Source organism: Mobula birostris, chromosome 2 (assembly GCF_030028105.1).
Source record: "Mobula birostris isolate sMobBir1 chromosome 2, sMobBir1.hap1, whole genome shotgun sequence".
Taxonomy (NCBI): domain Eukaryota; kingdom Metazoa; phylum Chordata; class Chondrichthyes; order Myliobatiformes; family Myliobatidae; genus Mobula; species Mobula birostris.
In genome coordinates this window covers 205811282-205825363 of record NC_092371.1, presented here as the reverse complement: position 1 = coordinate 205825363, position 14082 = coordinate 205811282, and the positions used below count along the sequence as shown (strand labels likewise).

Genomic DNA, 14082 nt, shown 5'->3' with positions numbered 1-14082 from the left:
ATGAGGAGAAGGCAGGTGAGTGGGGCTGAGAGGAAAATTGGAGTGGCCATGATGAAATGGCAGAGCAGAGCAGACTTGATGGGCCATATGGCCTGCTTCTTGCTCCAACATCTTATGGTCTTATGGTGTTGCTTTGATTCCAGAATCTGCATGTTTTCTCATCTTAGAGTTAATTGGGAACACCCTTTCTTTGGCAAGTCCACATCAGACACGTGGAGTGTGTTAAAAAGATGAATTACACAGAGTACAGGAAGGATGGATGGGGTTGGAACGATAAGAGAACCTTCAGTGTCCAGAGATGTGATGAACATAGTCAAGAAGAAAAAGGAAAAGTATGTAAAGCTTCAGACATTATGATCAAATGAAGCACATGTAGATTGTCAAGAAGGCAGAAAAGAACTAAAGAAGGAAATTAGGAAAGCCAGCAAAGGACATGAAAAGTCCTTGGCAAGTAGAATTAAGGTGAATCCCAAGGCATTCGATATATACATCAAGAGCAAGAGGATAACTAGGATGGGACCACTCAAGGTTGGGAACATTTGCTTGGATGTGGAGGTACCTGTTGAGTAGTTTGCTTTAGTATTTATCAAAGAAAAGGATCTGGAGGACCAGGAGATCAATGCTGAGTGTATAAATATGTTAGGGCATTTAGATGTTAAAGAGGAGGAAGTGTTAGGCTTCCTAATGAGTATTAAGGTGGATGTCCCCAGGGCCTGGTGGGATTTACCCCTTGTTATTGAAGAAGGCAACAGACAAGATTGTTGGGGCCTTGATCAGTATCTTTGTGTCCTCTCTAGCCGTAGGCGAAGTCCTGGAAGACTTGTGACTGGCTAATATTATACCTCTATTTAAGAAGAGAACAAGGGAAAATCCTGGGAACTATAGACTGGTGAGTCTCATATCAGTTGTAGAGAAATTCTTAGGGGTAGGATGTATGAGTATTTGGAAACTCATAGCCTAATTAGGGAGAGTTAGCATGGCTTTGTGAGTGGTAGGTCGTGCCTTAGCAACTTAATTGAGTTTTTTGAAAGGTGGCGAGAGAGATTGTTGAGGGTAGGGCGGTGGATGTTGCCTACATGAATTTTAGTAAAGTGTTTGACAAAGTCACTCATGGGAGGCTAATCCAGAACAGTAAGATGCATGGGGTCTATGGCGAATTAGCTGTTTGGATTCTGGCTTTCGCATAGAAGAAAGAGGGTAATGGTTGAAGGGACTTATTCGAGCTGGGGGTCTGAAATTAGTGGTGTTCATATGGGATCTATGCTGGGACCTCTGCTGTTTGTAATGCATGTAAATGACCTGGATGGAAATGTAGATGGGTAGGTTGGTAAATTTGCAGATGATACAAAGGTTGGTGGTGTTGTGGATAGTGTAGAAGACTGGCAAAGAATACAGTGCAATGTAGATCAGTGACTGATCTGGGCAGAGAAATGGCAGATAGAGTCTAACCCAGATAAATGTGAGGAGTTGCCCCTTGGTACGACAAATGCAAGTTAACAGTACACTGTTAAGGGCAAGGTCCTTAACCATGTTGCTGAGCAGAGAGATCTTGGAATCCAAGGTCATAGCTCCTCGAAAGTGTCTACACAGGTTGATAAGGTGGTCAAGAAGGCTTATGGAATGCTTGCTTTTATTAGTTGAGGCACTGATTTCAAAAACAAGAGGTTATGTTGCAAATTTATAAAACTCTGGTTAGGCCACATCTGGAGTATTGCATATCGTTCTAGTTGCCCCCCCCCCCATAGGAAGGATGTTGAGGCTTTTAACAGGGTGCAGAAGAGGTTTACCAAGACGCTGCCTGATTTAGAGGGCATGCGCTGTCATGAGAGTGTGGACGAATTGGGTTGTTTTCTCTGGAACGCTGCATGCTGAGGGGAGATCTGATAGAGGTTTATAAGATAATGAGTGGCATAGATAGAGTAGACAGGGGGTATCTGTTTCCCACGTTTGAAATGTCGAACACCAGAGCGCATGCATTGAAGGTGAGAGGGGGCAGGTTCAAAGGGAATGTGAGGGGTAAGCTTTTTACTCAAGAGTGGTGAATGCCTGGAATGAGCTGCCTGATATGGTGGTGAAGACAAATACATTAGAAGCTTTTAAGAGGCATTTCAATAGGCACATGGATGTAAGGAAGGTGGATGTGGACATTGTGAAGATGGGAGAGATTAGAAATTTGGGTGTTACTGGTTTGTTTTTTAGCTGGTTTGGCACAACATTGTGGGCTGAATAGCCTGCTCCTGTTCTGTTCTGTTCTATGTTCTAGAATGAAGAACAGCCAACAGAAAACCTATGTTATGTGCTTCTAGTAACTGCAGAACTTACTGAGCAGAATCTCACTGCTGTGTAAGCTACTTCTGCTTTTAGAGTTTTCTTTGCTTCTATTCCTAAACCGTAGCCTGCTAGAACACCTACAACAGTCAAGTAAAGTTAGTTCACTACCAATTAAAGATTGCTCTTTTAAATCTCACAAGTCAGTCGTGGCATGGAACTAATAGACAAAAAAAACTGAAGAATCTTACATCAGAATCTTAACAATATAATCAAGAAACTTGATTATTTGTTCCTCTGTAGGATGATGCTGTTGGCATAAAATACTGAACTTATTTCCTATTCCTAATTGCCCTTAATAAGATGCTGTTGATCCTCCTTGAACCATTTCAGTTTTGCTTGGTAAATAATTGGATTACAAAGAAAGCACAGTAGTGCCTCTACTTTCTTAGAAGTTTGCAAATATTTGGCATATCACATAAAATTTTGACAAACTTCAATAGGTGTGTTGTGGAACTACTGCACGGAGTCTTGTTATCTTCAGAAGTTTTCGGATGACTCTGCCATAGTTGGATGCATCAGCAAGGGAGATGAGGCTGAGTACAGGGCTATGGTAGGAAACTTTGTCACATGGTGTGAGCAGAATTATCTGCAGCTTAATGTGAAAAAGACTAAGGAGCTGGTGGTAGACCTGAGGAGAGCTAAGGTACTGGTGACCCCTGTTTCCATCCAGGGGGTCAGTGTGGACATGGTGGAGGATTACAAGTACCTGGGGATACGAATTGACAATAAACTGGACTGGTCAAAGAACACTGAGACTGTCTACAAGAAGAGTCAGAGCCATCTCTATTTCCTGAGGAGACTGAGGTCCTTTAATATCTGCCGGACGATGCCGAGGATGTTTTACGAGTCTGTGGTGGCCAGTGCTATCATGTTTGCTGTTGTGTGCTGGGGCAGCAGGCTGAGGGTAGCAGACACCAACAGAACTTACAAACTCATTCGTAAGGCCAGTGATGTTGTGGGGATGGAACTGGACTCTCTCACGGTGGTGTGTGAAAAGAGGATGCTGTCTAAGTTGCATGCCATCTTGGTCAATGTCTCCCATCCACTACATAATGTACTGGGTGGGCACAGGAGTACAATTAGCCAGAGACTCATTCCACCGAGATGCAGCACAGAGCGTCATAGGAAGTCATTCCTGCCTGTGGCAACTCCTCCCTTGGAGGGTCAGACACCCTGAGCTGATAGGCTGGTCCTGCACTTATTTCATAACTTACTGGCATAATTTACGTATTACTATTTAACTATTTATGGTTCTATTACTATATTATTTATGGTGCAACTGTAACGAAAACCAATTTCTCCCAGGATCAATAAAGTATGACTATGACTCTGACTATGAGAGTATATTGAGTGGATTTATGATGGCCTGGTATGGGAGGGAACACTGATGCCTTGTATGGAAAAGCCTACAAAAGTAGTGGATATGGCCCAGTTCATCACTGGCAAAGCCTTCCCCACCTATTGAGCACATCTATATGGAGTGCTGTCACAGGGAAGCAGCATCCATCATCATCGCACCCCCCCACCCCACCCCACCCCACCATCATCTAGGCCATGCTCTCTTCTCACTGCTGTTATCAGGAAGAAGGTACAGGAGGCTGCTGACCCACTCTACTAACTTCAGGAACAGTTATCACCCTCCAACCATCAGGCTGTTGAACCAGAGGAAATAACTTCACTTGTCTCACCACTGAACTATTTCTACAACCTATGGACTCACTTCCCATGACTCTTCATCTCATGTGCTTAATATATTTATTTATTTTTTGTTTGTCTTATATGTATTTATTATTTTTCTTTATTTTTGTATTTGCAAAGTTTATTGGGTTTTATTTTGGACATTGGTTGTTGTTTGCCCTGTTGGTTTTGGTCTTTCATTGATTCTGTTGTGCTTCTTGTATTTACTGTGATTGGCCTGAAGAAGAGGAACCTCAGGGTTGTAGATTGTGACATATATAGGTTTGAAGGAGAAGTTCCAGGATATGCTGTTAGATGGTGACATTGGAGTATATTGGGTGAATAAATGCAATGCACTTTATACACAGTTCACGGTTAGTGGATGCTGGTTGTGGAAGAGATAAATGTTTGAGTATTGGATGTGATTCTATGATTGTATGACTCTGTGAACAGTCAGCACTCCACATTGCCCTGGTTAGTTTTGAGTTTCTTGAGCAGCATTGGAACTTCATTCTTCCAAAGTAGCAGAGGTGATTCCATCATGTTTGCCATCTTGTGGTGGTAGAACGGTTTAGTGAATCAGGAGATGAGTCACCCATATTTAAGTAGCCACAGTATTTAATTGTTTTACCCAGTTGACCAATAACATAGTAAGTGCTATTCCCTCCAGTACTCAACAAAGGCAGTACTTTTGACTGTCAAGAGTAGATGGTTACAAACTCATTATCTACCATCTGTGTGACATGTATGTTATTTCTCACATAGCAGTGTATACCTGAATATTGTCCAAATCTAGCTAGATGGAAGCATAGTCAGCTTCATTTTCTGGTAAGTTACAAGTAGTAACAAATCATTAGTGAGCATTACCACTTCTAGTTACATGGAATGGAAGTCACTGATGAAGCAGCTAAAGAAAGTTTGACTTACACCATTGACCGGGGGGAACATCTACAATGGTGCCTTGGACGAAGCTTTATAAGGCATTGATCAGACCACATTTGGAGTATTGTAAGCAGTTATGGACCCTTTATCTAAGAAATGATGTGCTGGCATTGGAAAGTATCCAGAAGAGATTCATGAGGATTATCCCATGAATGAAAGGGTTAACATATGAGGAGTGCTTGATGGCTCTGGGCTAGTCTTTCTAAACACTAATAGGTGTTTAGAAAAATGAGGAGGGATTTCATTGAAACCTTTCGAATATTGAGAGTCTAGGACTAGAGAGCGCTGCCTCTGAATACAAAGATGTCTCTTTAGAATAGAGATGACATTTCTATCTCCTTTACCATAGCATTGGAGAGGGATAGGAACAGACAAGTTAGGGAAATGTTTAATCGGATTAAGGGGAAATATGAGGCTATCCGGCAGGAACTCGGAAGCATAAATTGGAAACAGATGTTCTCAGGGAAACATGCGGAAGAAATGTAGCAAATGTTCAGGGGATATTTGCATGGGGTTCTGAGTAGGTACATTCCAATGAGACAGGGAAAGGATGGTAGGGTGCACGATCTGTGGTGTGCAAAGACTGTTGTAATTCTAGTCAGGAAGAAAAGAAGAGCTTACAAAAGGTTCAAAAAACTAGGTCATGATAGGATTCTAGAAGATTATAAGGCTGGCAGGAAGGAGCTTAAGAATGAAATTAGGAGAGCCAGAAGGGGCCATGAGAAGGCATTGGCGGACAGGATTAAGGAAAACCCCAAGGCGTTCTACAAGTACATGAAGAGCAAGGCGATAAGACGTGAGAAAATAGGACCAATCAAGTGTAACAGTAGAAAAATGTGTATGGAACCAGAGGAAAGTATACATAGTCAAGTATGACTATGACTATGACTATGACTATGAAATAGCAGAGGTAATTAATGAATACTTTGCTTCAGTATTCACTACGGAAAAGGATCTTGGCGATTGTAAGGATGACTTACAGCGGACTGAAAAGCTTGAGCATGTAGATATTAAGGAAGAGGATGTGCTGGAGCTTTTGGAAAGCATCAAGTTGGATAAGTCACGGGGACTAGACGTGATGTACCCCAGGCTACTGTGGGAAGCAAGGGAGGAGATTACTGAGCCTCTGGCTGTGATTTTTGCATCATCAATGATGATGGGGGAGGTTCCGAAGGATTGGAGGGCTGCAGATGTTGTTCCCTTATTCAAGAAAGGGAGTAGGGGTAGCCCAGGAAATTGTAGACCAGTGAGTCTTACTTCAGTGGTTAGTAGATTGACGGGGAAGGTCCTGAGAGGCAGGGTCTATGAACATTTGGAGAGGCATAATATGATAAGGAATATTCAGCATGGTGTTGTGAAAGGCAGGTCGTGCCTCACGAGCCTAATTGAATTTTTTGAGGATGTGACTAAACACATTGATGAAGGTAGATCAGTAGATGTAGTGCATATGGATTTTAGCAAGGCATTTGATAAAGTACCCCATGCAAGGCTTATTGAGAAAGTAAGGAGACATGGGATCCAAGGGAACATTGCTTTGTGGATCCAGAAATGGCTTGCCTATAGAAGGCAAAGAGTGGTTGTAGACGTGTCATATTCTGCATGGAGGCCGGTGACCAGTGGTGTGCCTCAGGGATCTGTTCGGGACCTGTACTCTTCGTGATTTTTATAAATGGCCTGGATGAGGAAGTGGATGGTTGTGTTAGTAAACTTGTTGATGACACAATGGTTGGGGGTGTTGTGGATAGTGTGGAAGGCTGTTAGAGGTTACAATGGGACATCGATAGGATGCAAGGGCTTGGGCTGAGAAGTGGCAGATGGAGTTCAACCCAGATAAGTGTGAGGTGGTTCATTTTGGTAGGTCAAATATGATGGCAGAATATAGCATTAATGGTAAGTCTCTTGGCACAGGTTGACTCTGTGGTTAAGAAGGCATACAGTGTACTGGCCTTCATCGATCGCGGGATTGAGTTTAAGAGCTGAGAGGTAATGTTGCAGCTATATAGGACCCTTGTCAGACCCCACTTGGAGTACGTGCCTAGTCCTGGTCGCCTCACTACAGGAAGGACGTGGAAACCATAGAAATGGTTCAGAGGAGATTTACAAAGATGTTGCCTGGATTGGGGAGCATGCCTTATGATGATAGGTTGATTGAACTCGGCCTTTTCTCCTTGGAATGATGGAGGATGAGATGTGACCTGATAGAGTTGTACAAGATAATGAGAGGCATTGATCATGTGAATAGTCGGAGGCCTTTTCCCAGGGCTGAAATGGTTAGCACGAGAGGGCATATTTTTAAGGTGCTTGGAGGTAGGTACAGAGGAGATGTCAGGGATAAGTTTTTTACGCAGAGAGTGGTGAGTGCATGAAATGGGCTGCTGGTGGCGGTGGCGGTGGTGGAGGCGGAAACGATAGGGTCTTTGAAGAGACTCCTGGATGGCTACATGGAGCTTAGAAATATAGAGGGTGATGGGTAAAGCCTCAGTAGTTCTAAGGTAGGGACATGATCGACACAGCTTTGTGGACTGAAGGGCCTGTATTGTGCTGTATATTTTCTATGTTTCTATGAAGGATTTCTTTGGCCATAGAATGGTGAATCTGTGGAATTCATTACCACAGATGGCTGTGGAGGTGATGTCACTGAGTATACTTAAAGCTGAAGTTGGTAGATTCTTGATTAGTAAGGGCATAAAATGTTACATGGAGAAAGCAAGAGACTGAGGTTGAGAGCTGATCAAATCAGCTATGGTCAAATGGCAGAGTTAAATCAGCTATGATCAAGTGGCAGAGCAGACTCAATATGCCAAATGGCCCAATTCTGCTCCTAAGTCTAATGGTCTTAAAAGATGGTTTACTTCAAACAACAGCAACCATTCTTTTGTTGCTTTGTAGGACTTCTGCTAGTGGAGAGTGTTCTCTTCATTTCTCATGGCTTCATGATGGTATGCTTCATTAACTGCTCCTTGATGTCAAGAGCACTCATTGTCACTGAAATGTAATGCTTTTGTCCATGTTTGGTCTGAATGTCTAATAAAGTTTGAAGTGAAGTAGTCCTACTGAAAGCACACAACTAAAGAAGACAAATTCTTCATAGGGTTCTTCAGCTATCACGGATTACTTAATTTAATATAACAAGATTCAAGATTATGCTTCTACGGCTCAAGGATATTTAGGCGAGGCAATCAGTTCAACAAGCATGTAGCACATTTCCAGACCTGCCTGCATGGACAAACACAAAGGTGCCTCACTTGGACACTTGTGTCAATGTCTTAATGCCTAAATAATATACTTTGTTTAAACCAATATATTGTTATAATTTTATATTGGTGCTTGCTGTGGATATTTTTGATTCCTTTTAAATAGACTGTTTCTCAGAAGTCAGGACGGACAGCTTAACATTTCTTAAGTATCCCCAGGAGTACATCAGTATATGCAGAGAGATCTTGGTACTGAAGGTTTATTAGAATCACTGCACTGCTGCAAACTAGTGTGTCATGACACTGCTCGCGTCAGTAGGCAATGTCCCAATTCCACTTATTACCTTGGAAAACTGAAAACAACAGCAGTAGAATGTAATGTGCTCAATTTGAAATATCATAACCTAATTTATACTAAAAAGTTTGTTGAAAAGTTGTATAAATATAATCAGTCACTATAGTTAATTCAGATAAAAGTAAAGTTGTTTTGTTTGTTTATATTTAGATATGTTAACTCATGGTAAAAGGATCATGCTACATTAAAAAAAAATTAGTGTGTTGATTTTGTGGACCTTCTCACTGGGAGAAGGTTTGTGCTAATGTAACTATAAGTAGATGACTTTTGAGGTGCAAGAAGAGTATGGAACTGGCTTTAGATAGTTTTTAAGCTAACTTTTATCTGTACCACTTATATCTTTAATGTAGGTATTGATCATTTTTCATTCCGACAGGGATGTAGGTTTTGGGTCCTCAAGTGGTCTGCATGTCTTATTACTGGGGGCAAAGAGAATCCAAGTGTGTACTTCTTTCTTCTTGGTCCACAATCTCTGGCATTCAGCAAATTTCCTGGGTCAAATGGAATTTCAGCCTTCTCTTTCCCATCCTACTCCCCAATATTCCAGAATGAAATTACAAGTAGAATCTGGTACCTTTGGACCTTCACATATTTGTTGTGTATTTTTGGAACCCCACACCTGACTTGCTCTTAAAATGCTACAGACGCAAATGGAACATTACCCTCATTATATCATCACAAAGTTTAATTACATGATTTTGTGAAACATTTCTATTTGTAGAAATCTTTCAATGTTGAAGGGGTAGAATTTCAAAAGAACAATATTACCTTAACCTTTCCTAAATGCCTGGAAACCTTATGAATATACTGTAATTGGAAAAGAATGGGTTCTACAGAATTGAAATAAATATGTTAGAATGAAAATAAAAGAGATAAACATTTCAACAATGCAGCAGGTTTTAAGGAAGTTTCCATAACTTTCTGTAGAACTGGAAGTTCTTCCAGAAATGACTCTGACTGAATCGAAGCAAAATTTTTGTCCCTAAGGAAAAGGATATGTTTATTGTGAAATGTAAAGGTTGATTAAAAGTTAGACCTAATTGGAGTTCAGAAAAACTCTGAAATTGTGACTGGATATTTAGCTGGGAGGTGGGATTGGTGAGTAAGAGAAAGAGTTGTTGAAATAATGGAATATAATTGTAGCACAAGTTGAATTATCAAATTTTGGAAAATATGCACTCGTTGTTTCTCCAAATTGTAATTCACCTGTTTCACAAATAGGGCCCCCTCGTAGGATTTTTGGAAGCAGTCGGAAAACTCCAGAAAAAGTTCTATGCCAAAAATGAACGTAAGGATTGTCCAATTCGAGTATTCATGATCATAAAAAAGGGCGGTTCTGCTGTTGGATTAAAAGCTTTGAAGACAATTCGTAGCTGGGGGCTGGAAGTTGACGAGGCATTCATCTTATCTGACCTATCTGCAACGGTACTTTTAGATAAAATATGCCCACATCTTTACTTTGATGAACAGGCATTCAACCAATCAAATGTAGCAGTTGGTACACAAGGCAAGATCCGTTAAGGGCTGGAATAATTCTTCATAATCATTGATGTCTTTTTTAACAATGCCAACTGTATACAACAAGGAAAATTAAAGCTACAATACTGGAAGATTTTGTAGCTGTGTGTTTTATTATTAATTTTAACCAGGCTCTATTAGGATCAAAAATAACTAAAGCTAATAAAATGTATTATCATTGCCTTTTTAAAATAGAATTTTATTGTTGAATTTGCATTTGCTGGCTGGTTACATTAATTGCAGATTTGATGGGTTCTAAAATGATTACAAAAAATACTCATCTATAGTATGTAAATATTGGTCCTTTTAATCTTAAATCCTAATTAGAAATGGTGTTGTTTAAGTTGTGGTGTTGGCCACCTTAAGCTTTTTATTACTTCTGAGATAATATACATTCATTAAAATTATAGGATTATATTGATTCCCAGTATAGAATTTCTTTAAACCTGGCATATTTCAAAGCTCAATTAAGAAAAATTGCTAAAGTATATGCCATAAAAGTCATTCTCCAAAGCTAACTGGATATCTGATTTAAATATCGAATAATAGGATAAAAGTTCAGCACAGCCAATAGCCCATATTCATGGTCTAAACACTTTATCAGGCACCTAAGATACAACTTACGTTTGTGCATTGTTTGAATCTCAAACATCACGTAGCTCTTTCTTGCTAAAATCAAAAAATAATTATTAAAATGCTTGTTGGATAAATTTCAACAAATCTGAATAGTATGTGAAATTTTAACAGCAATTATGAAGCATTTTACTTATATAGCCAATTTCATATCAAAATACATTAAGACTGTACCAAGTTATGAACTAACTTGGGAGTGTGGGAGTGTATGATTCACGATCCACTCTATTTTTAAAAAGACAAAGTACTTATCAATTTAAAATGAAGTCATGACAAAAGTGAAAAATCAATATTGCAATATTGATCCATCTAATCTATCTTTCAGAACTGCAGATTCCACACTGAAGAATCAGAAATATGTTCAGTGATTTACTATTACAGGAACTTCGATGTATAACATATTTCAAAGGAACATTATTAAACAAAATTTGGTACCAAAGAGCATATGAAGGAATTCAGGTGGTTTGGTTTAGTCAAACAGGGAGATTTTAAGAACCCTTTGAAAAAAAGGAAAGAGAGAGATACTGTAGTGGTGGAGATTTATTAAAAAGGAATTCTGGATCTGCAGACCTTGGTAGGAAAAGGTACTTTTGCCAATGATGGAGCTTTTAAATTTGCAAATGATGATGAGATTAAAATTGCAGGACCAGATACCTTGGTGGAAGTTAAGATGGAAAAGGTTATAATGAAGGGTTGGGGGAGAGGGGTGATGAAGTTTCAAAACAGGATGAAAATTTGAAACATTGAGGTAATTATTAAACCAGTTGCAAGTATAATTCAGGTGGTTTATTAGTAGTGCTTGAACATGATTTGGTACAAGTTAGGACACTGTCAGCAAGGCTTTGAATGACTGCTGGTGTTGTGTTCTTTATATTCATACCTACCGTGGATTACTAATAAATAACTTTCTTCTGGAAGAAATAGAACTTTTATTTAACAACAACCACAATGTTTTTACAATACCATGTCTCTCGAAATTTCTATCATTCCTGCGCATGCTCAGAGCTCTCTCCAATCATGTCATATCACCACATCTTCCTTTCCTTAAAAAGAAAAACAATTAGCAATATTGACCGTAACAAATGCATGATTTAACATGTCTCTATCAGCCTCCCTGGGTGCTTATGAACACGAGTAGACCTTCTAAGCGGTTCACACAGTTCTTGCGTTTCGTTGTTATTTCCACGTTTTGTCTCGTCTGCATTAGTTAACTGAAACTCTAAAGTTGGCTCTTTCTTGAGGTCTTTGCGATTTCTTCTTAACACTGCTCCTTCTGTTTGGACCATGTATGATGTGGGTTGTACTTCTTCAAATACTGTAGCTTTCTGTGTCCATGTGTTCATTTTGTCTTGTATCCTTACTTCATCTCCTTGGTGCAGTTCAGGTAATGATTGAGAACATCTGTCAAAGTATGTTTTCTGCTTTGCTTTGTGTTCATCTTTCCATCTTTTCACTTGTTCACCTCCCTCTGTTCTCAGAAGGCTCTCATCTATTGGCAGATTGGATCTCAAACAGTGTCCCATCAAGAGCGGAGCAGGTGAAAATCCACATTCAATTGGAGTACTGCAATAGGCTAACAAAGCTTTATAAAAATCACCTCCACTATCTTTTGCTTTGTACATCAGTTTCTTCATAATTCCTACCGATCTCTCAACTAATCCATTGGATTGAAGGAAAAATGGACTAGATGTTGTATGAACAAAGCCCCATTCATGAGCAAAATGTCTCATGCATTCAGCATTGAACTGTGGACCATTGTCTGTGAAAACTTCATCAGGTACACCATGTCTGGAAAAAACTGATTTCATGCATGTAATTACATTCTCTGCAGTTGTTCTGCTCAGACCACACACTTTAGGATACAATGAGCAGTAATCTGTTATTAAAAGATAATCTTTGTTGTCAGTTACAAAAAGATCAATGCCTACTTTCTGATAAGGTCTCTGAGGACTAGGATGTGGATGCAGTGGCTCCTTAGGGTTGCTAGGTTGGTATTTAAGGCATATTTGACAAGAAGACACCAATTCCACAATTTCTTGATTCATCCTGGGCCAAAACATCACTTCCCGTGTCCTTCTTTTACATTTTTCAATACCTAGGTGGCCTTCAAGAACTTTCCCAAGCACTTCTTTCCAGAGACCTCTAGGAATCACAATTCTGCTGGCTTTGTACAATATCCCATCCACAACAGAAAGTTTTGATCTGTGGTTCCAATATTCATGTACCTCTGAGGTACAGTCATGCTTATTATCTGGCCATCCATCCATCACCACTTGTATTACATGACTGAGAATTTTATCCTCCTCTGTCTCAAGACGCAGCAGTTCCAACTTTTCGGGAGCAACAGTTATAGTCTCTATGATCATATTAACAAAAGCCTGAACATCAGCAGCGTCCCTGTGACGTCTTTTGTTGTTGGATCCACAGCTCTGGAAAGTATGTCAGCCGTGTACATGAATTTTCCAGGTGTGTATGAAACATTCAATACATAACTTGCAATTTGATCATCGTTCACTGAATTCGCAAAGGACAGTCACTTAAAGGTTTGTGAAATAATGTAATCAGAGGCTTATGATCAGTTTCAACATCAATAGGTTGCCCTGACACAAACTGATGAAATCTCTCGCAAGCAGACATAATGTTGAGCAATTCTTTTTCAATCTGGGCATACTGTACCTTGTTTCTGGATCAGATAATGAACGAGATGCATATGCCACTTTTAGCCATTGCTGATCATGTTTCTGGAGTAATACTGCCCCTAAGCCTGCTTGAGATGCATCACATGAGATTTTGATGGGTCTCTCAACATCATAGAATTTCAACACAGGTTCTTTAGTGAGCACTTTCTTGAGATTTTGCCATGCCTTCTCCTGTTCATGATTCCAGCTCCATTTGTTTCTCTTTTCTGTTAGCAGCCTCAATGGAGCAAGCTGTTCCAAAAGATTGGGTATGAGTTTTCCCATGTAGTTGACCATTCCCATGAACCTTTGAACATCCTTTTTACATTGCGATCTTGGTATGTTCTCAATAGCAGAAACCTTCAATGGATCAGGATGCACACCCTCTTTGCTGATGATATCACCCTCAAAGGTAAGTTCAGACACTCCTAGCTGAATTTTGTCTTTATTCAACTTCAGGTTTGCCTTGCGTGTTGCCTCAAAGACTTGTCTGAGCCTGGCGTCATGCTCTTGTTTAGATAATCCCCAAACAATTATATCATCCATGGAAGTATCCACGCCCTCAATGTGCTCATAGAGCATGTGAATGGTTTTATGGTACACTTCAGGAGCTGATGCAATTCCAAATGGAAGTCAAAGAAAACAGTATCTGGCAAAAGGAGTGTTAAAGGTACACAACTTTGAACGTTCATCTAGTTTAAGTTGCGAGAATCCAGAGGATGCATCTAATTTACTAAAGTACTTTGCATTATCA

General features: G+C 39.9%; 1 protein-coding gene across 1 annotated transcript in view; it reads left to right on the top strand.

Moving 5' to 3' along the window:
• Nucleotides 1–10020, top strand: part of LOC140211131 (cytosolic 5'-nucleotidase 1A-like) — a 68037-nt gene extending 58017 nt beyond the window's left edge. The window contains exon 7 of the mRNA XM_072280635.1: nucleotides 9721–10020. Within this exon, the coding sequence (XP_072136736.1) occupies nucleotides 9721–10020 (300 nt within the window). The remainder of the gene's footprint in view (nucleotides 1–9720) is intronic.
• Nucleotides 10021–14082: the final 4062 nt, after the last annotated feature.